General features: G+C 53.4%; 1 protein-coding gene across 2 annotated transcripts; it reads right to left on the bottom strand.

Annotated features, from left to right (window-relative positions):
* Positions 1–7396: 7396 nt before the first annotated feature.
* Positions 7397–17469, bottom strand: LOC111144337 (metabotropic glutamate receptor 2). 2 transcript variants are annotated; one of them, XM_022498592.1, is made up of 6 exons: positions 16313–17469; positions 13669–13938; positions 13101–13392; positions 10155–11230; positions 8149–8329; positions 7397–7909 (listed from the first exon to the last, which is right to left on the bottom strand). In XM_022498592.1, the coding sequence occupies exons 1-6, from the start codon at positions 16760–16762 to the stop codon at positions 7836–7838; spliced, it is 2343 nt and encodes a 780-aa protein (XP_022354300.1). In that variant the 5' UTR covers positions 16763–17469; the 3' UTR covers positions 7397–7835. The 2 variants fall into 2 exon arrangements, with proteins under 2 accessions (XP_022354300.1, XP_022354299.1); XM_022498591.1 differs by having other exon boundaries at positions 13101–13938.
* Positions 17470–21695: the final 4226 nt, after the last annotated feature.

The following is a 21695-nucleotide window of genomic DNA, read 5'->3' as shown; positions in this document are numbered from 1 at the left end:
GATTCTCATTACATTTACCTGATAAAGAACTCATCCTGAATCCATAAAGCATTCCTACAAAACAACATTAAAAAATAAATCACCCAATAAACTTGGGCAAAAGATTTGAAGAAGTACTTCAAAAAAGAAAATACAGGACAGCCTAAAAGAACATGAGAAAATGCTCAGTATAATTAATTACCAGAGAAACACAAATTAAAACCACAATAAGATGCCACTACATACCCACTACAGTTTAAAAGGACTGACAAGTGGCAAAGAGTATCTGGAATTCTCATACATTGCTGTTAAATGGCACAATCACTTAAGAAAACCATTCTGAGGGGCACCTGGGTGGCTCAGTGGGTTAAGCCTCTGCCTTCGGCTCAGGTCATGATCTCAGGGTCCTGGGATGGAGCCCCGCATTGGGCTCTCTGCTCGGTGGGGAGCCTGCTTCCCCCTATCTCTCTGCCTGCCTCTCTGCCTACTTGTGATCTCTCTCTCTCTGTCAAATAAAAAAATAAAATCTTAAAAAAAAAAAAAAGAAAACCATTTGGAAATTTCCAATAGAGATTTTAAAGAACACTGACTCTATGACTCAGCCATTCCACTCTTTGGCATTTACTAGAAAAAAAATGGAAAACCCATGTCCACAGAAAGGGTTGCTCAGAAGTGTTCAAAGTAGTTGTATTTATAACAGCCTTAAAAATTGGAAAATTCCAATGTTTATCAACAGCAAAGCAAATAAGGGAATTGCAGTGCATTTGTACAATGGAACACTATTGAGCGATAAAAAAAAAGTACGAAGATCTGACTCTCACAGCAACATGGATGAATCATGTAAACTGACCAAGGAAAAATGTCAGACAGAAGAGTACATACAGTGGGAATCCACTGATCTGCTCTAGAAGAGGCAAGACTGAACAATGCTGATCAGAATCAAACAATGCTCGTCTCCAGGAGGTGGGGGTGGAGGGGCGCGGGTACCTTCAGGAGTAATGAGAAGGTTCTACTTCTAGATTTGCGTGATGTTTACCTGATCCACAGGATCGTACCCCTTAAATCTGTGCCTTTTATACCACGTAACTACCACTTCATATTCATTTTAAAATCGGACGAGCATCAAACTTCCCTACAGCAACACTCAAGGCTAGAAGACAACAGAGAAACGGTCCACCGAGTTCTGAGAGAAAGAGTGTGTGTCAGGAGGAAGGTGGTGGAGGGCACAGGCTTCCAGTTGGAAGGAAGTGCGTGCTAGGATATCACGCACCGCATCTGCTATGGGGCATAGAGGGAAGCCGTTAGGAGAACCGATCCCAGGAGATCTTGTCCCAAGGAAAAAAGGTTTTTACAAGGGGGCGGGAGTTGTTTTTTGTTTAAGTAGGCTCAACGCCCAGCGCAGAACCCAGTGCAGGGCTTGAGCTCAGAATCCCGAAATCAAGATCTGAACTGAGATCAAGAATCCCAAGCTTAACCCACTGTGCCACCCAGGCCCCCGCCTCTTCTTTTCACTGTTCCGTCCACCAGGTAATGGATGCTAACTAAATTCACTGCCCTAATCACTGCGCGGTATTCCTAGCACCACTCCACTCTACCCCTTAGGCTTACACAGTGATGTGGGTCCATTATATCAGTAAAACTGGGGGAGGGAGGGTATACATATATATAAAAAAAAAAAAAAATCACAAATTTTTAAAAAAGATTTTATTTATTTATTTGACAGTGATCACAAGTAGAGAAGCAGGCAGAGAGAGAGAGGGGGAAGCAGGCTCCCTGCCAAGCAGAGAGCCCGATGCGGGGCTTGAGCCCAGGACGCTGGGATCATGACCTGAGCCGAAGGCAGAGGCTCAAACCACTGAGCCACCCATGTGCCCCCCAAAAATCACAAATTAAAAAAAATAAAATAAAAGCCTGTCAGGTGCAAAATTGGTGGCGGACAGGGAGGGCAAGGAGAGAGGTACGGAAGAGCCAGGCCGCTCCAAAGTGGTAGGTGACAAGTTTAAGAAGCAAGCACACTTACAGGCTCGTCCAGGCGTGTCTGGGATCTGAGGTCCTAGCCCTCAGTCTCAAAACCCCGCGTCTGGAGATCTCAGGACCACGCGGCTGCTTGTTCCAGGGTTTCTGCTCGAAAATGGCTGGGAAGATGGGACGGTGGGCGGGGCCTGAACCTCTAAGGTCGCCCGCCACCCCCCAAACCCCCCTCCAACTGCAGCCTCTGCGGTATCCTGGGTGGGATCCTGGAACAGAGGAAGGGTGTTAGTGGAAGACCAGGAAATCTGGGGGGCGCCTGGGTGGCTCAGTGGGTTAAAGACTCTGCCTTCGGCTCAGGTCATGATCCTGGGGTCCTGGGATCGAGCCCCACAAAGGGCTCTCCCCTTAGCGGGGAGCCTGCTTCCTCCTCTCTTGCTGCCTGTCTCTCTGCCTACTTGTGATCTCTGTCTGTCAAAAAAAAAAAAAAAAAAAAGACCTGGAAATCTGAATCAACTATGGATTTTTAGTTCATAAGAAGGTATCAACATTTGTCCAGTAATTGTAACAGATGTTACTATTTGTTACTAATTTACTCATGTCAAATCTGGGTGTTGGGCATGGAGGAACTATCTGTATTATCGTCACAATCTTCTTATAAATCAAAAACTTTTAAAATAAAAATAAATAATACATACATTAATAAATAAAATAAAAATGAAAGGGTATCAAAATGAAATAATATAACATCAACATTTTTTAAAAGCGCATATATCCCAATATACTAAAACCAGTCCATTTTTATTCAAGTAAAAAAGTTAAGAAGAAAATACCCCCATCACTAATCTGGGTTAAAAGATGTGTCCACTTTGTGAAAAAAAGTCATTGGGATTTACCTCTGTGAAATGGGTGCATTTGTCAAAAAAACCTTTTGTTTTATGACTGTGTAATAGGTGTATTAAGAGAGTGCACCTAATATTGGATTAAATGAAACAACATAAGTACAATATGTACAATAACATATTTCTGTACAGTAAGAGTGTCCAGGACACAGTATATGATCAATAAATGTTGTATATTATTTTAATTAAAAAGATAAGATTACACCCTGAATTTTACATTTAAAAATTCGGGAGGAGGTGGGAGGAAAAGAATGGACATCTATGTGAAAAATTATTGGTCAGAGATTAATAATTCTAAAAGGTAGCTACAGGGTTCATGGAAGCATTCTATGTTTTTTTTATGTAAATAAAATTTTCATAGCAAAGAGGGGAAGTAATCATTAGAGACGAGGGGATCTTGAATTACATTAAAATTTGGTAAAATAAAAAAATCGGTAAAATAAGCTAACAAGACAAAATCTTTGTAATAACATTCACGGAAAGTTGGGGGAAAGGGCCTTGTCAAATATAAAAGAACTCGGAATACGGGGGCCACGAACCTTCCATGAAAAAGAAAAACTGCTTAATAAAATTCCAACAATTAAAAGTCAGAGTTGGATCTCAGGAATGTGGAAGCTGAAATAAGAGGACAGGAAGCGACCTGTGGATGCATGGGACAAGGAATGAATGTGGCCTAAGTAACCTCCTTTTACCAAACAGAATTTGGACGTGATCAAACTGGACAGTGTCAAGCTACTCGCTAATGTTAATGTTCTCAGTTTCTCAACAAGGAGCCAGTCCATATGGTCTACAATGAAAATGTGGTTAATAAAAACATCATAATGCTGGAAGGCTGCCAGACTGGGTTTCAGATGTTGTGACCAAGAGGCTGGCCCAGCACCCGATTTATTTTGCCTGGAGAAAGGATGCACTCCAGGGCCCTCAGACACCCAGACATGGCCTCTCACGCCACCACACCCAAGGGATGGGAACCGACGTGAGTGCAGGCAGGTGAGGGCCAGGCCCTCATGGCTGAACTGTGTTAGCCACGGGGCCCCTGTGAGTGTCTGCCTCCGTGCGACTATGCATCATGGCTGTGTAGATGAAAATCCCCCTGGAGAGACGCCGCGTGCTTGGGGAAGGGCCCACCCTCCTTTCCTTCATGGGGCAAGGTCAACAATGAGGTCAAACTCTCCTCAGATTCCCTGAGACTACTGGCATGTTTATCTCTAAATGTCACTCTCTCTCTTCAACTCATGGGGATCCTTCAGGGGAAACATCTCTTGTGTGATGAAGAAATGTCTGTGAAGTTCAAGAATTCCTTCAATTTTACTTCAGATTCATTTTCTTCAATTAGAATCAAGTAAAATTAAATTTTCACTAAAAAAAATAGACATATGGCATGATCCCATTTTTATGAAAGTATTTCTATCCCTCCTCCTAGCTGTAAAAATGCATGGAAATATGTCTGGGCTGCTGTACCAGAAATGTTAATGATGGTTATATTTGAATGATGGAACTGGAGCTAATACTTTTTTTTTTTTTTTTTTTTTTTTACTTTTCTGCAATGCTTAAACTGTTTATAGGAGTGTATATTGTTTCAACAAAAAAATAAAGTGATTTTTCTCAAACAAACAAACAAACAAACAAACCTGACTTCTTGGCGTGAGCCCTCGGGGTTCAAAGCTTCTGTTTTCCTTTCTTCTCCAGCTGCCACTGGCTCCCCCCACACCTCCTCCATTTCTTTCCCCTCCCTTTGCACCCACCCAGCTTTTCACCCACCTTTGACTCCCACCTTTCTCTTTCTCCCCCGACTGAGGACACCCCATCTTTAGTACTTAATGGCCTGCTGGCCCCTGTGGGGAGGGAGGCCAGACTCCTTTCCTTTTCTGCAAGAGGTTGGGGTGGGGACATTTTCAGAAGGTTTTTTTGAGACCCTCAGTGACCCCTCCTTTCCCCTCTACCTCTCATGAACCCCAACACCAGGGGAGGAGGCGAGAGCAGCCCGGGGGGGTTTGGGAGGAATGGAGAGAGAACTCTGGCAGGAATGTAGCTCTGGGGTGAGTTTCCCCACAGGATCCTGGGGATGTGGAAGAGTTTGAATCTTTCCTCAGGCTCCACATCATCCCCTTAGCTCTGTTCTTTTGTTTCCAACACCTTTGCTCAATACATCACTAACTTCTTAGATTTCAATATCCTATCTCAAGGGTCTCCTCTGGAGAGGGCTCATTCTCCCCCACTCTGTGCCATTATTGGGGGAGCAGTAAAAGAGTGGCCTCACCCAGGCCACAGGGCCTCCCAGTTGAGAGACAGAGCCAGCCCCCCTCCCCCAGACAGGACCAGCACAAGGGACATGTGAAGGGGCGGCAGAAGGGCAGAGAGGGGCTGTGAGCCAAGCCATGGGAGAGGCCACAATGCCCCACAGTAAACTCGACTGCCCAAGCGAAGCAGACTGCTGGTTACCTCAAGGACAATCAGTTCATCATGATGGGCGGCTCTGTCTGGGCGGAGAGAACCCCACGTGTTTGACATCCCTGCTATCAGGCCCCAAAAAGGGCCAGGCTCTCCTTGGAGGACTCCCGAGCCTCACATTAGCAGGGCCAAACCAGCAGGAACCCCTGATCCCCCACCAGGTTCCCAGACAGGGAGTTAGGGCTTCATGAGACATGGACGTGGTACTGAGGAGGAGAGCAGAGACAGAAGCCCAGGCCAGTCAGGACAGGGAGGAGGATGGGGTGGGGGGAGGGGGAGCTGGAAGGGCCTGGTCTGAGCAGCATGTGCTAAGGACTGAGAGTTGAGGAGTGAAGGCCTGGAGATTCTGGGCCCACAAGGGTGTGGGCGTGAGCAGAGCAAGGCATGGGCGGCAGTGGAAGGAAAGGGGTGTGGCAGACAGACGTCAGGACCAGCCTTCAGGAACTCTGGATCTACCTCCTGCCCGCAGGGGATGGATGATTCTTCACTGAATATCCCATGTACCTCTTTAGCCATGAACCATGTTAATCACTACCTTTTGAAAACTACGACTACTATTATTACCATTATTATTATTATTATTATTATCATCACATTTTAAGGTAAATAGCTGAAGTCACAGAAAGGAGGGTTGCTTTCCAGGTGCAAAAGCGTCAGAGCCCACGTTGGCCTGTCCAGGGGCTGGGAAGATGAGGAAATGTTTCCTGGTCCAGTTTGGCAGAAAGACTCAGAAAAGGCCACACTGGAAGCAGAGACCAGCACCACAGGTCCCATAGGACACTGCCCGGGTGCTCAGCCACTGAGGGCTACCCCCAGGCCTGGGCCATGCAAGACCAGAAGTCTGGACAAGATGCACTCTGAGAGGCTTGCCAAGATGAGCAAAGGGAAATACAGGATGCCCAGTTAAATCTGAATGTCAGATAAATCACAAAAATGTTTGGTGTAAATGTGTCCCAAATATAGCACGAGGCATACTTACACTAAAAAATCATTTGTTGTTTATATGCCACTCAAATTTAACTAGACATTCTGTATGTTCTGTGGCACCCTACACTTCAGGAATCTGCTGGAGAGGAAATGCTGTTCCTACAATTTTCTTTTTCAGTTTTCTGTTTACATTTTTTAAACTGTTAACCCAAATTTCCACAGCCTTGCTGGCCTGTAAATGCAAATGAGTTAACTTCAAAATAGCTTATGTCCCTGGCCTGCCCATCTCCCAACACGGGCCCTTGTCCCCGGCACCACGGTGTGGGGTTCCCCAGAGGCTGTCAGGATCTGCTCTGGTTGGCTTCTGCGCCCACTGCCTCCTACGCCACAGGAGGGCAGTGGTTGCCTGGCTGAGCTCGGGGGCCGAGGCTGTGCCACTGCGCCCTCTGCTGGTGAGCCCCAGACTGCAACACGGTGAGGGGGTTGGGTGCTGCTGGAAGGCTTTGGGCTCCACAGCCCCGCCATTGAGTGAGAGCTCCTCCAAGACCGGAGAAAGGCCCCTTCTCCCACCTCTCACGGAGTCCGACAGCGGATGGCCTCTCCAGCTGCCCAGCCTCTGTTCTTCCTGCTTCATCTCCTCCCTCCTCGTGAGCTCTTTCCGGCTTTGTATGGGCTACCTGAGCAGGCCAGGTTCAGCTCTGTGTCTCCTCTTGGTTCCCTCCATACCAACACTCAGGCTGGTTCTGTGCTTACCGATGGCTCCTCCAAGTGCCACGTAGGCCAGTGTGGAAAAGCCCACAGTTACCGGTCACCGTCCACTGCCCCTCCTGCCCCACCGCCCTCACCATCCAGGTCTTCCCTTGGACTATCGGATGAGCCTGGGTCCACCAAAGGCTCAGTCCACTGGTTCCTGGGCCACTCTGCCACGATTCCTTTCAGAGGGTGGCTTTTTCATTTTCTATCTCCCCATCATGTAAGGCTGCATCTGTCTTGCTCGCCCCCAGATCCTAGCATCTGGCACAGAGCAGAGTTAACAAATACTGTCGAAAGGAAGGTTGGGAGGCTCTGGAGAGCACTGAGGAGTCTCTCTGGGCCAAAGGCAATGAATGATTTTTTTTTTTTTTTAATAAAGACACTTTATTTACAGATAGTACAAAATAAACCACAGGACAAACTACTATGCAGGGGGAGGGATGCCCCCCACAAGAACCCTCCTCCCCATCCCGGAATAACTTATGTAAAAAATTAAAAAGGCCCTAGGAGGAGGGAGGGGCAGGGCTGGAAGCACCTTTGCTGATTGGGAATTGGGGCCAGCAGTCCTCAGCCTTCTCGTTCCAGGGCCTAGTAGACCCTGGCTTGCTCCCTTCCGAGTCTGGGCCTAGCAAGGAGGGGACAGGCTGCAAGGACAGTTGGTGGCTGTTGCAGAGGCTCCTGGGCCAAGGACCCTGACTTCTGACTCTGAAGGGCTGGAGTCAGTGGGAGAGTGGCTTGGGGGCGGGCACGGGACTGGCCTTATTGCAGTGCTCTAGCTGACTTCCTCCCGGCCCTGGATGCAGATCTGCACCGGGTCCCAGGGAGCAGCTGTGTCGGGACAGGAATGCGGGGTCCTCAAAGCGACGATGTTGTTGAATCTACCACCTCCCGGCCGTTGCAAACAGTGGGGACAAACTGGGAGCCAGACCCTAGGAAAGGAAGCCAGAGATTGGGGCCAATCCAAGGCACTTTGTCCTTCCCGGAGAACGGGCAGCAGAGGAGGCAGGAGTGTGGAAGGAGGCTTCCTCCCCTGTCACCCCTCCCTCTCCTGGCCAGCCTCATCTCAGGAGCCCTCCGCCTCCAGCCAAAGAATCCCAGCAACCCAAGGAGTGGGCCCCCCGGTGGAAGAGCTGAGGCAGACCAAGGACTGCTCGGGGTGAACGCTGACCTTGGGCAAGGCTGGAGCTGGCCCTGGTGGCGGCGCTGCTGAACCGGCTGGTGGGTGCGCGGTGGCTAACCACGTTCTTCTGCGGCTGGAAAAGGATGATGTGAAGCTTGGGCGCAAAGAGACAGCCGAGCACCACGGAGCCGCTGAGGCTGACTGACACGCACATGGTGGTGGTCTGTACCTGGGATGGGGGAAGTCAAGGATGAGTCTGGCCCCAGGACCCATGCCCGAGCTGGGGGTGGGGGCGGGTGCCAGGAGGCGGGGGGGGGGGTAAGCATCCAATGCTGGGCCTTGGTCCATTCACCAAGCACCAAAGGATTTCTAGGAAGGTGGGCACAGTCCCAGCGTCAGCCTGTGGACCACCTTCCCGGAGAGATGAAAATTCCAGCTGAGGGGGTGAACATGCAGGGGTGCAGGGGCATGTGTGTGCACTGGAGTGTGTGTGCTGGTGTGTGTGTGTGTGTGTGTGTCTCTCCATGCATATGTGTGCAGGTGTGTGTGTGTGTAGGAGTGTGCGCGTAGGAGCCTGTGTGCACGCGTGGGTACTGTGTGCTTGTCCAGGTTGGTCCTTAACCACCTAGGATTGGCATGCAAATGCAAATCATATGCAAATGCAGGCTGAGTCAGAGCAGATTCCCTCCCCAGCGCTGGCCTCCACCAACCAGGCAGGTGGCCCAGCAGGCGCAACAGCAGCCAAGCCCAGCAGCCCTGGCCCCCAGCACTGCCCACCATACCTCTGTCCTGGGGGAAAGGGCCTTTGCAGGGGCTCTTGTCTTGATTTTCCTGCTCCTTTAATTGTTAAGATTGTCAGTTCAGACCCTGCTCTACACTCCCAAGCTGAATGACCTTAGGCAAGGGATTGAACCTCCCTGAGTCTCCGTTTCTTCGTCTGTAAAATGGGGAGAGCCACGGAGTTTACTCCAGCATCATGAGGACTCACCAAGATGATCCTCCTATTGTTCAGAGCTCAGCTCACCTGTCACCTCCTCCAAGAGGCCTTCCCTGACCACCCCATCTGAAGCAGCCATTGCCCCCTTGAAGCTGGGGAGACCTACTGAGACACTCAGTGCCAGTTGGAACTTTGCCTGCAAGCCACCAATTGGGGCAGAGTTTCCACCTACTTGCGCCTTCCTCAGCCCTCCATCCCAGATCTGCTGCCGCTCTGGGCTTCACCCTCTCTGCCTTCCCTGATCCAGGGGGCGCCAGGCCACACTGCACAGCTCTGAGGGGCTTCAGAGCATTGTGCCCTCTGGGGCTGCATGGTCTGATAGCCCTGCTATTTCCATTCCCTCTTTCCTTACCCTCACCTCCACCCACTTTCCACCATTTGTGCCTCACCTCCTCAACAAGGGGGGGGGTCAATGCACACCCTCTGCTCCAGTCAGCCTCTGTACTGGCTGCCCCCCACTATCTTCCCCATCCAACCTATTCAAACCTCCCTGTCCTGCAGAGCCCAGTTCAAGGACTCCTCTTCCAAGAAGCCCTCCAGGATTCTCTCTGCATGTGTGTGCGCGCGCGCGCGTGCGCACACACACACACACACACACACACCATATACACACCTTCCTCTTGCCTGCTCTTACTAGGACATTTGTCAACCTAAACAAGTCAGCAACATTTCCTGACTTAGTTCTTTAGTTGATGCCCTGATTGCCCACCCACTGGACTGGTTCTCCCCTTCTGCAGCCAGCCCCTCAGGGGAGTAGGGAGGCTCATTTAGGCATATATGAGCACCCACATCTCCTCGAGCTTAGAGGGTGACATCCGAGTCCCAAAATCTGAGCTCTAACTCCTCCACCTCCTTGGCCATTGCCTAAGGCCCCACTCAACCTTCCCACCTCCCCCTGGGGTCCAGTCCCAACTGGGTCACCATAAGCTGTGTGCCCCTGGGTGAGCATTCAGCCTCTTTGGAGCCTCAGAATGATCAGAAGAGTAAACAAAAGACTGGGAAACAGAAGGTCCAGTGCTGCCCCACCCCCCACTGCCACTCGTTGCCAGTAGCTTACCCGGTAATCACTGGAAGTGACATAGAAGATGGGCAGGAAGGCCAGCCAGATGATGCAAGTGGTGTACATGGTAAAGCCTATGAACTTGGCCTCGTTGAAGTTCTCGGGGCACTTGCGGGTCTTGAAGGCATAGAGCGTGCAGAGTGCGATGAGGAGCACGTTGTAGGCGAGTGAGCCCAGCATGCTCGCATCTCGATGGTTGCAGCGCAATGTCACCACCTCCCGCCGCTCTGGGGCTGTCTCCTTGCCCGTGCCCGGTGCCTCCACCACCAGCCAGGCGGCCACAATGAGCAGCTGGCCCGAGATAAGCGCCAGGCAGATGGCCACCTGCGAGGCCGGGCTGATGAAGCGTGGCCGCTGGGCTCCCTCCCGGGCCCCGCCAAAGATGCGCGCAATGCGGTTGGTCTTGGTGAGCAGGGCTGAGTAGCAGACAGAGAAGGCGGTGCCCAAACCGAGGCGCCGTAAGGTGCACACCACTGTGGACGGCTTGGCAATGAAGACGAAGGTCATGCAGTAGCAGAGGAAGACACCGCCCAGCAGGATGTAGCAGAGCTCCCGGCCTGAGGCCTTGACCACTGGCGTGGCATTGTGCCGCACAAAGACCCCCAGCACGAAGAGGGTGGCCAAGGCTCCCAGGCAGGCGATGGTGACGGGTCCCACGGCCCAGGCATCGCCCCAGCGGATGTACTCCTGGGGCAGCTCGAAGCAGCCAGTTAGGCTGGCGTTGGGCCAGTAGCCCAGGCCACAGTCAGCGCACGTGAACTCGTCCAGCCGGTACTCGTACGGCTGGCATGGGATGCACAGCCAGCAGCAGACCTCTCCCGGCTGCACGCTCTTCACCTCATTCTGGAGACAGGGCTCACTGCAGCGAGAGGCTGGCAGGGGGCCGGCCGAGGGTGAGGCCCATGGGATAAGGCTGGTGTCCAGGGTCAGGCCTTCTGCCCAGTAGCCCACCTTCTGATAGCGGTAGCGCCCACTGCCTGCCCGCAGATACGTGAAGATGTTGTAGCGTCCAATGCCATCACCAAAGCGGTCAAAGCGAACCTCACTCTGCGTGTCAGCCGGGCGGAAGGGGGCTGGAGTTGGGGAGGGAAGAGAAGGTGGAATTGGTGGGTAATCTTGATGTGACCTCAACCGTCACCCTACATGGAACCCAAACCCCAGACCTGAGGCCACTCCTTGTTCTTCCAAGCCTCACCCCAACACTAAAGCTGGCCTTCCCCCCAACAGCCATTTTTCTAAATGAGAAACTACCACAAATCTCAACTCTAAACCCCAAATAGAATTGCAACCTCAAAGCCCAGGCATCTCCACAAAACTAATGCCCATACCAACCCCCAGCCATGACTCCCCAAAACCTAGCCTTATACATAGTCTCCAATACCTTCCAATCCAGACCCCAACCTTATCACAATACACACCACAGCCCTCTCCCCAGACTTAATATGGACTCCCTCACAGCGGAACTCAGCCTCAGGTCCAGTCCTGGCCCCACTTAATCTTCCCAATAATAAGCCAGCCCCTCTAGTCCTAATACTGACCCCACTGCTAGCTGAACCCCAACATCAGTGATCACCTCTAACCACTGATGTTCTCCAGGATGTGCTCAGCGGGCAGCTCATGAGACTCTTTCATTCCCCATCTCCCCTTGCCCAGGAACCTCACATCTCCCAGCCAAGCTCAGGAGGAAGCAGGACCCATGTCATCCCACATCCCAGTGAGAAGTTGGGGTTCACACTAGTAGATGATGTGCTTAAGGGCCCACGGTGAATGGTGCAGCCTGGAGGCTGGCCTGCTCCTTCCAGCCAGCCTCAAAGTCCTCAGCATCCAACTCGAGCCCTCCCATATATCCCACCCAGCCTGGCGGGCTGAATGGAGCCTTGCTCTAACAGCAACCTGAGGCACCTGAACCAATCCCAACCTCTCCTCCAGTTTCCCACAACTCCGAATGTCAATTTCATTGGAATTATTATTTGTCTTAACCCTGGGCCACTAGGTTTTGGGAGCCCCGACCCTCCCCCACTGCACCCACAGTGATGCTTCCCACAGCATAGTGACAATTCTGAGGCATTTATCGTTCATAAAGCTGGAATGCTGATTAAAATAAGTTTTGGTATGTGGGGCTTCAGGGTGGCTCATCAGCTAAGCATCTGTTGATTTTGGCTCAGGTCATGATCTCAGGTTGTGAGAGCCAGCCCTGCATCAGGCTCCGTGCTCAGTAGGGAGGCTGCTTCTATCCCTCTCTCTCTGCCCCCACTCATGTGCACTTTCTCTCTCTAAAATAATTAAATAAATATATTTTTAAAAGTCTATAGGGGCACCTGGATGGCCAAGTCGGTTGAGCATCTGTCTGGCTCAGGTCGTGGTCCTGGGGTCCTGGGATCATGGTTCCCTGCTCAGTGGGGACCCTGCTTCACCCTCTTCCCCTCCTCCCACTTGTGTACTCATTCACTCTCAAATAAATAAATAAAATATTAATAAACAAATGTCTATAAAAACAAATTTTGGTATGAAGAGACTGTGGCCACCTTAAAAAAAATCAGGTCAAAGAATAGAATTTTCCCAGAAAATGGAGTGTCCCCTGATGCTCACTCTCAACCCACCCTTATTCTGATTCTCACTGTTTTCCTGCCCGAGAATGGGCTTGAGGGCCCCCAGTCCCTGCTCCCTGCATGATAAAGAAGCAGGGGAGAGAAAGAGAACAAGACCCAAGCAGGAACTAGAGACCCTCAAAGTGTAGGACCAGACCAGAAAGAGGAACCCCAGTCCCAGCTCCGGTGGGAGTGCCCCCTGTCTAGCCATCCTTGTCCTGGCTATGCCAGCCCCTGGGGGGCTCCCTGACTTGCTATAGGTTACATTCTCTTAGCCAGTTAATGGAACGTGAGGGCCCGTCCCTCTCACCCTCCAAAGGGCAAGAGCCTGGTGGCCACTGGCCAGCCCCATTACCATCAAACTTGACGTTCAGCACAAAGTCCTTGTAGAGGCGGCGCCCGTTGACAGGTCGCATCGCATCGCAGAGCTGGGTGGTGTTGGGGCAGAGGGCTCGGTGCATGTTGTGCAGCGCGTGGGCCATGGCATAAACTGCATTGACCACGAACATGATCTTGGACTCCTGCTCAAAAGGCACCGCCCGCAGTGAGTGGGCGGCGCAATCTCGCTGCCGGAAGCTGCAGTGGAACCTCTGCTCCCAGAACTCCCGGAACCAGGGGTTCCGGCTGTTGTTCCAGGGGTCCAGGCTCTGGAAGTAGGAGGCAAAGTCGCTGATGGGATAAGAGGCCAGCTCGATAGTGATGGCGCCCTCAGCGGCCCCCTCGCTGCCGGCCACCACGCTCTCCAGCGCCCCCCAGCCATCGCTGGCCACCCAGGTGAAGCTGGCATTGAGGCGCTGGGTGGCCGCGAGGAGCTCGCGCGCGTCCTCGGAACGGGTAAACAGGACAGCCACGCGGGCGCTGGGCTTCTGCAGCAGGGCTCGCACCACACCCTCAAAGGCCCCGCGGCTCATGGCACGGCCCACCTTCTCTGAGGTGGCCACGCAGATGTTGCGGGCGCGGGCCTCTAGCTCAAAGGCTTCAATGCCTGTCTCGCCATAGTCGCCCTCAGATGCCACAGTGGACACATAGGTCCAGTTGAAGAAGCGGAGGATCTCAGCCATGGCCTTGGCTTGGAAGAAGTCGGGGGGCACTGTGCGGGCAAAGTAGTCATAGCGGGACTTGTCGCTCAGCTTGGCACTGGTGGAGGCATAGCTGATCTGTGGAATCTGAAACAGCCGCAGGAGGTTGGCCACCTGGGGGAGGGGCAGAGCCAGCAAGGATCAGAGATCAGATCAAACTCAGACAGATGTGCTCTTCACAGCTACTTGACCTTGGGATCAAGTGTCTATGTAGTCAGCCTTGCCATCTCCCTCACCCCAAAAACCTCTATCCTGTCTTGATATGTCTTCCCTTGGAGGGGGGCAGGGAGTTTTCCACCCCTTCTCAAGGGCTGGGAGAGAGAGGACCTAGGGCTGAGGCACCAGTCTCCTGAGCCACATGAGGACCCCTCTACTGTCCCCCTTCAGATGCCTAGCAGTAGCAAAAGTAGGGAGGCAAGAGAATCCTGAAACTGGGAAGAGGCTGGCACTTGGCTACACATGGCAGGGGCGGGGGACACTAGCTGGCATATGGGATGCTCAAGGCTCTTAGGTTCTCTACCTATTTGGAAAAGCTATCCCTTCTCCAGAGTCCATCCTCATGGGATGATGGAGAAAGAGGGAAAAGGCTTCCCCAAGAAAGAAGGCCCAGATCTGAGGGCCCTATGGGCCTGAGAGGCCAGGAATTGGTCTCCTTTGGACGGGTGAGCTCAAAATAAATAAGGCTTCCTGCTTACCACTGTCTGCCTGGGTCCTGCCCCCAAGAGTGGGTTCCAGACAAGGACCTGGTGTGTTGGGTAGGTGAGAGCAGGACAAAGCCCAGTTTCCACGGCAGGGAGTTAGGTCCTGTCTTTGCATCTGAGCACAGGCCATTACTGTGACAGTCTCAGTGCCCTCTCCTCTTGTACCTTCTGCCTCTATGGCCCTGGGAACTTTAGCAAACCTCCCTGAGCCTCAGTTTCTCATTCATGCCTGACAAGGTTGCTGAGCAGATAAAAATGAGAATGCCTGTGAGGCCACAGTGCCTGACATATGGAAGATGAGAGGGATCTGGGCAGGAGGCAGGAATGAGGTAGAATGATGAACAGGCAGGTGCAGCCTAAGGATGAGGAGCTGAGCCTTGTTTTGACTCAGACAAGGAAAAAGCAAACCGATGTGAAGTGTGGGCCCCACTACAGGAGGCAGACAGCTTGGGGTGGGAGGAAGGTAACTGAGCTCCTGGAGATGATGCATGGAGCCCTAGAGAACTATGGAGAGGATGGGTGCTAGGAAAGCATCCCCAAGGCCCCTGAAGACATCAGGTGGGAGGTGGCAGATGTGTGTGCTGGCACAGCCACACCTGTCTAAGCTGCTACCTGCCACCTCCAGTTAGCTGGGACTAGCAGAACTGGTAGTTCACTGCCTGTGGTAGGGGGATGAGCAGGCATCCCTGATCCCAGGCCAGAAGCTACCTCCTGCCTCATTTCTCCTGAATAAGGATTCCAGGTCAGGGGGTCCCGGCCCTGCCTCTGATTGCAGTGCCCTCAGCCAGCCTCCTAAAAGAAGCTAAAGTACCGGCCAAGGCCCTCCTTGCAAATCCTGACTCTCATCCCAGTTCTGGCCTCATCTGGCAGCCCACTCTGGGCACCAGGCAGATAAGGGTCCACCTACGAAGCGGGACCCGGTCCAGGAGGGAGAGGATCCCACCTGGACTAAAGCAGCCAGGTATGCCCAGGTGTATCAGCTGGGCCAGTACCCTCCGCTTACCTCTCATGAGAAAGCAGGAAGAGGGAGGGTCCCTCACCTTGCCATCCCTTCAAATCCTGGACACCCTGAAGACCCTAGGGGACCCTCCCCCTGCCACACACATTTGGCTTCTCTTCCTCTGGGGTCCCCACCTCTGTTTCTCTTCCCTGGGCTGCTCCTGGCTTCTATCTTCCACCCCTTTCTAGCCCATGGAGAGATGATCTGACAGAGCTGGAGGTCCTTGGGCAAGAGCCCGAGGGGAATGTCTCCACTTTGCCAGCACCTGCCTCTCTTCAAGCCTCAGTTTCCCCATTTATAAAACAGGGTACTAGTAACAGCAGCTACTACTAAGCATGCCTCTGATACATGCTTTGCATGTAAATTCCTACCACAACCCTAAGAGTGGCAAGCATTCTGAGTCCTGTTAGTCTCTAAGGAGGAAATGGAGGCACAGAAAGGAGAAATAATGTCCAGAGTCACAGATTGTATAGGGAAGCCAGGGTTCAAACCTGGAGTTCTGACTCAAGAGGCCTGGCTACTAAGCTTCCCAGGGTGTTTAACCTCAGGGGTGTGTGTGTGTGTGTGTGTGTGTTAGAACCGGGCTGTTTTCCTTACACAATCTCTAAAAATCAAGCCCCATTATGCGACAGGGGCACTTTCTTAGTATTCCACAAAAAGCTACTCAAAGGAAAAGCTCCTAGCCCCTTTTCCAATGCATGGCAGCCTGGTGCCCCTGCTCAAAGGGAATTCTGGGCCCCACCTCCAGATTCCCTCCCTAGCCCCTAGGTGGGCAGCCCCCACGTACCTGGATGGAGACATCACTGTAGGAGCCGCCAATGACACCAGTGATGGCAGTGGGAGCATCACCGTGGGTGGCATAAGAGCCGTCAGGGCAGATGTGGCGTGAGCCGTCGGCACCACGGCTAAGCGACGCACGCACGAAGTCGAGTGCCTGCTCCAGGGCGTGTGTGTCCTTGGAGCAGCTGTCGAGGATGTGCGCACCTAGACGCACACCCGGGAGCAGGTGTGGGTCACGGTTGATGTGGTCCAGTGCAAAAAGCATGGCCTCCAGGCGCTGGATCCCTCGATGCTCATTGACAGGCCCACACTCCTCTGCTGGGCCACCCTTCTGGTGTACCGGGAACAGCCCACCCAGGACCAGATCCCCCTCCAGGGTCAGCACCTTCTTGGTGGGGCCCTCAGCCACAGCGCCCCAAAGCAGCAGCAGTGCCAGAAGCCCAAGCAGTGATCCCATAGTCCCAAAGGGGATGGATGTGTCCAGCAGACCTGGGCCTCCAGGGGATGAGGGTAGAAGCAGCAAAGGCAAAGAAAGGAGGAAACAGGGACCAGGAAAGGACAGGCAGGAAGAGAATTAAGAAGGGGCCCAGCTCCTGCAGAGAAAGAGACAGACAGACAAACAGGGAGAAGTGGAACCCGAAGAGTAGCTACCTTTCTGACTCTGTCTTCCCCAATTCCTTCCCTTGGAACTTTTTTCTAGGGATCCAGGGATAAGTAGTATCACAAACTAGGCTGAGAAGCTCCCAGACACCCCTTGGCCTGTTTCTCAGCTTTGCCCTGATCTGGGTCTATAGATAGGCTCTGTGTCCATTGCATACTCAGCATAAAGGGAGGGAGGCAGAGAGTAGAGGACTAGACAGAAGTCAGGAGACCCCAACCAACACCAATCCTGTTATGAATGAAAGAGTTCCCAAGACCTTGCACAAACTTCCCAGGACTCCTAAGTCTTTGCCTTTGCAGCAGGGGCCAGGGTAGAGTATAAACTTAGGGGTCTAGTCCCTATCCTGAGCCTTGCATTTCCAGAGATGGGCCACTGTGGCTTAAAACCACCAGGGAAGAGGGAAGGAAAAGTCTCCAAAGGGTAGTTTCCAACTCCTAGAGGGACCCGAGCCCAGGTAAGCACCCAAGGGTCCTAGCCCCTAGTTCTTAAAAATCCATAGAGCCGGGGCGCCTGGGTGGCTCTGCCTTCAGCTCAGGTCATGAGCTCAGGGTCCTGGGATCAAGCCCCACATCGGGCTCTCTGCTCAGCAGGGAGCCTGCTTCCTCCTCTCTCTCTGCCTGAGTCTCTGCCTACTTGTGATCGTCTGTCAAATAAATAAATAAAATCTTTAACAACAACAACAAAAAATCCATAGAGCCCCCTGTGGAAGTAATAGAGACTCTAGGCTGTGGGAATTTGACAGCAAGGTGGAGAGGTTGGCCCCAGGGAGGGACACTGAAGTGGCCATAGATCTTAGATCATAGATCAATAGAGAAAGCAGATCAGATGTGAGCATACGTGTGTCCAGGGACAGGGACAGTTCATACGGTCAGAATTTGAAAAACAGTGCTCAAGGTGAGACTTTTGGACACCTTAGCTCTGCATAGAATGCTGTTTGAGACTTTATGCCCCTGTGTTTTCTTCAGCTCAGATCCAAGCAGAGAAAGTCACCACCTCTAATCTCCCTATCCTCATCCTCTCCCCATCCTGTCCACCCTGGCCCTAGCCCTCAGGGACTCCTCCTTCCCTCTTCCACTCTCCGCTTCATTTGTATCTCAGCTATGCTCCCAGATGCCAACCCACATAGGCTCTCACAATCATGTAGGCTTGGGAAGGCTAGGAGAAGGAAACTGAGGCTGAAGAAGGCCTCTTCTTCTGAAGACGGCCACTAGTTCAAGGACCCCGTGTCCTGGCCACAGAGACTGGGATTCCTCACTTTGCCCCTCAGCAACTCAGGGTTAATCTCCCCCCTCATGCCATGGCAGGGAGACTGGGATCCTGCGGGTACCCAGAAAGAAGCAGCTCAACCAGGCAACCAGGAGAGAGAGGCAAGCATGAAGACCAGGACAGATGGGGAAGGGACCCAGATGGGGAAGGGACCCAGATGGGGGCTGAGGCCCAAACTGGTCAAGACCACAAGCCTCCCACAGGGGCAGCCAGGACCAAAATCCGGACAGGGACAATACCCTGAAGGGAGACGGAACCCCAGAGGGGAGCAGCCAGGGGGCCTGGGCAATGAAATCCGGGCAGGGAGTGATTGAACCCCAGAGGCTGACACAAAGACAGAGGCACAGAAAGACAGACCAAAGGATGAAAGGAGAGGAGGAACGAAAGAACGTGATGCAGGGTGTGCATTCTCTGGGGAAGAAAGGCGGGATGCCTGGGGCGGTCTTCCCGCTTCCAAGAGCTCCCGGCAGCACTGTCTGGACGCCCTGGCCCGGGAGCCCCAGAACTCGAGGGCCCCGCAGGTCTCCGGGACATGGGGTCAGGATCGATAAGGTTGGCTACGGCCGCGGCACCACGGGCTTACCCTACCTGGCGTGCCCGACTCCGGCGCAGAGAAACGGAGAGGAGCCGGGGGCGCAGGGTTCCAGCTCTCGCTCGCTGGCTTGCTCCCTCGCTCGGCAGCTCTGCGCTCTCCGCCCGCCCGCTCGCCCAGCCGCTTTCAATCGCGGCCCGCCCCGCCCCTGGCCCCGGCCCGCCCCCAGCCCCTCCCCCGTTCCTCCCCACTCCGGATCTCCCGCTCCCAACCCGGCCTCCGCCTCCCTCCAGACTCCTGCACGGCTCCTTGCCCTGTGCCTCCGGCTCCTGGATCTTCGCGGGGCTTCCGTCCCGGAGCTGTCCACCGCGTGGTGCTGAATCCTCGGGCGCTCCAGCTCTGCGCCGGAGCAGGTGCCTATCAGCCCCCTCTACCCCTCGGTCAGAATGCATGCAGCCCACAGAGCAGCGGGAACTGGACACGGGGCTACGAAGGTCACTGAGCCCCAGGAGGTGCACGCAGTGTTATGGGGTCCCATCTTTGAGAGCAGAGGGGCTAGTCTTAGGGTTGCAAGGTGCCATTGGGAGATAGGGAAGGAGGCATGTGGGAGATAGGTAGCTTAGCCTGCTGCGACAAGTCTGTCCCTGTCCTCACATCCATTCTCTCAATCCACAGACTGCAGCTCAGTCCACATGCCAGGCTTGGGGTGGGGGCATGTGTCTTTGGCCCCATGTGAGAGTGGGGCCTGAGTCACTAGGAGGAAGAGATGGGGGGTGGGTGGTCAGAGGAGGATGGGGCCTCCTCTTCCTGCAGATGACCTTTAAATCTGCTACCCAACCCCCCCACACACACACACCCAGCCCTGACCTCCTCTCCCACCAACCTCACTAATCCCCACCCTCACATACAAAGGGCATTTATGGCTAAGATATATCAACCTGGAGAGTATGGGGGATGCTGCAGGGGCAGGGACTAGGGTCAACCCTAAGGGACATGCTGGGGCTGGCAGGGGGATCTGGGAGGGCAGGGGGGTGGAGAAGAGGCTCCTGAAACTGGCTGCTGCGTAGGAGGGAATGGGAGCTGGAGCCCAAGCAGAGGGAGGACAGCTCTGAGAAGATGCTCTTGACTCTTCTTCCCTCCTGCAGCAGAATGGAGGACGCCCTGGGTAGAAGGTGGTGGATACACTGCAGCATCCGCTTGTGCTGAAGGGTCTGGAGAGGGGCCTGCACCTGGGTTTAGCCCCAGAGCCTGCACACACACTGGGTGCCAAGGCACATAACATCCCGGCATATGCTCCCAGGCGCTGCCCTTTCTTCCACAGGTGTCACTAGAGGCAAAGCTAGCGCAGACACATGCTAATGAGCACATGGCAAGCCCAGGTCCCTCTGGCACATACATCTAATATGCGTGTCGCAGTTAGGGGGGGAAGGGTATCACCAAGGAAGGACAGGCTTTGTCCCTGGACACAGAAACCTGATGCCCCACTGCACTGGGGAAAGCACAGCTGTGAAACAGACAAATACACCAAACCCAAACAAACCCAAACCCCACTGCTAATGGGAGGTGAGGTGACAGCAGGATGAGGGTTCAGGGTTGTCAGACAAGGCTGGAGACACAGATACACTGTCTTCCAGCTCTGGCTAGTTCAAAGCAACTACTGCCTGGTGTCGGTGAGTGAGGAGCTGGGCCCTTGGAACAGAGGGGCTGGTAGCAGCAGGGTGCTGAAGGAAGAGGAGCCGCACAGCAACCCCAGCCCTCTCACTGAGGTAGCCTCACAGAAGACCTCAGGGCTTTAGACCAGTACCAGTTCCGGAGGCGCACTCTGCAGCCCACGGTGAGGGGCTAAGCAGCCCTGTTGCAGCATCCGGACCTGCCCCCAGCCATGCAACCACGACTCCCAACTGTGTGCACAAAGACACCCAGCCTTACAGAGCTGTGCATACGCACATGGCCGCACACACAGAAGCACATGCAACCTCACACAAAGCTGTGCACACAGACGCAGCAGTAACACATAAATTTACATGCAGACACACAACTGTATTCATGGACACACAGTCCCGTACACAGAGCCATACATATGGACATGTCTACACACAGATAGCTAAACTCACACACACAGCTGAACTGACCTACAGCTTTACATGTGGACACACAGAAAAGCACACAGCCTTCCACATGAACACAGAGCGGTACAGCTGTACACAGACACATAGCTACACACAGATAGCTGCGTATGGACAAAGCCCCCAGAGCGACGCTCCTGGCCAGCCAGTCTCGCAGCCCTGGTAGCAGGGGCCCATACAGTTAGCAGCATTCCTGGCACATCATCACGTAGCCATCCACACAAACGCAGCCATACCGAGCCCCAACCACATCCTAATGCCTGCTGGGGCACAGCTTGCCAGGGCCACCGCAAGCAGACGCAGCCATGGTTACACACATAGAAGCAAAGGCCCATGTGCACGTATGTGCATGTATACACACAGGTACACAGACATGGGCAGGCACAGCGGGGATGGCCTCACCTGCTGAGCAGACACAAGCATGAGTGCAGGCACACTCAAGCTACAGACACTAAGGCATCCCTTGGAAGCAAAGGCAGGCTCTGTGAGCTCCCCACTCCCAAGCCCTGAAGGGCACCCCATGCTTGGTTCTCACTCCCCCTGACCTGCTCTGCCTGTTTCCCAGCAGCCTGGGGGAGCCTCTGGGGCTGCTGCAATGAAGGAACAGCTGTAACCCAGGGCCACAAAGCTGGGAGTGGGGGGCCTTCAATACCCCTTTCCTCCTCTCAGCCCAGAGTCCCTTGCCACACTTCTTCCTCTCCTCGGGCTGGGTGCTCCTGCCCACTCCCAGTCTATCTGCACAGGGCTCCTCGAGGTGAACACACACACACACACACACACAACACACACAAATGCACAGCCCAGG

Source organism: Enhydra lutris, unplaced genomic scaffold (genome assembly GCF_002288905.1).
Source record: "Enhydra lutris kenyoni isolate GAN:26980312 unplaced genomic scaffold, ASM228890v2 scaffoldscaffold10, whole genome shotgun sequence".
NCBI classification, from domain to species: domain Eukaryota; kingdom Metazoa; phylum Chordata; class Mammalia; order Carnivora; family Mustelidae; genus Enhydra; species Enhydra lutris.
Note: the sequence above shows the minus strand (reverse complement) of the source record. Positions and strands in the feature narration are given on the sequence as shown.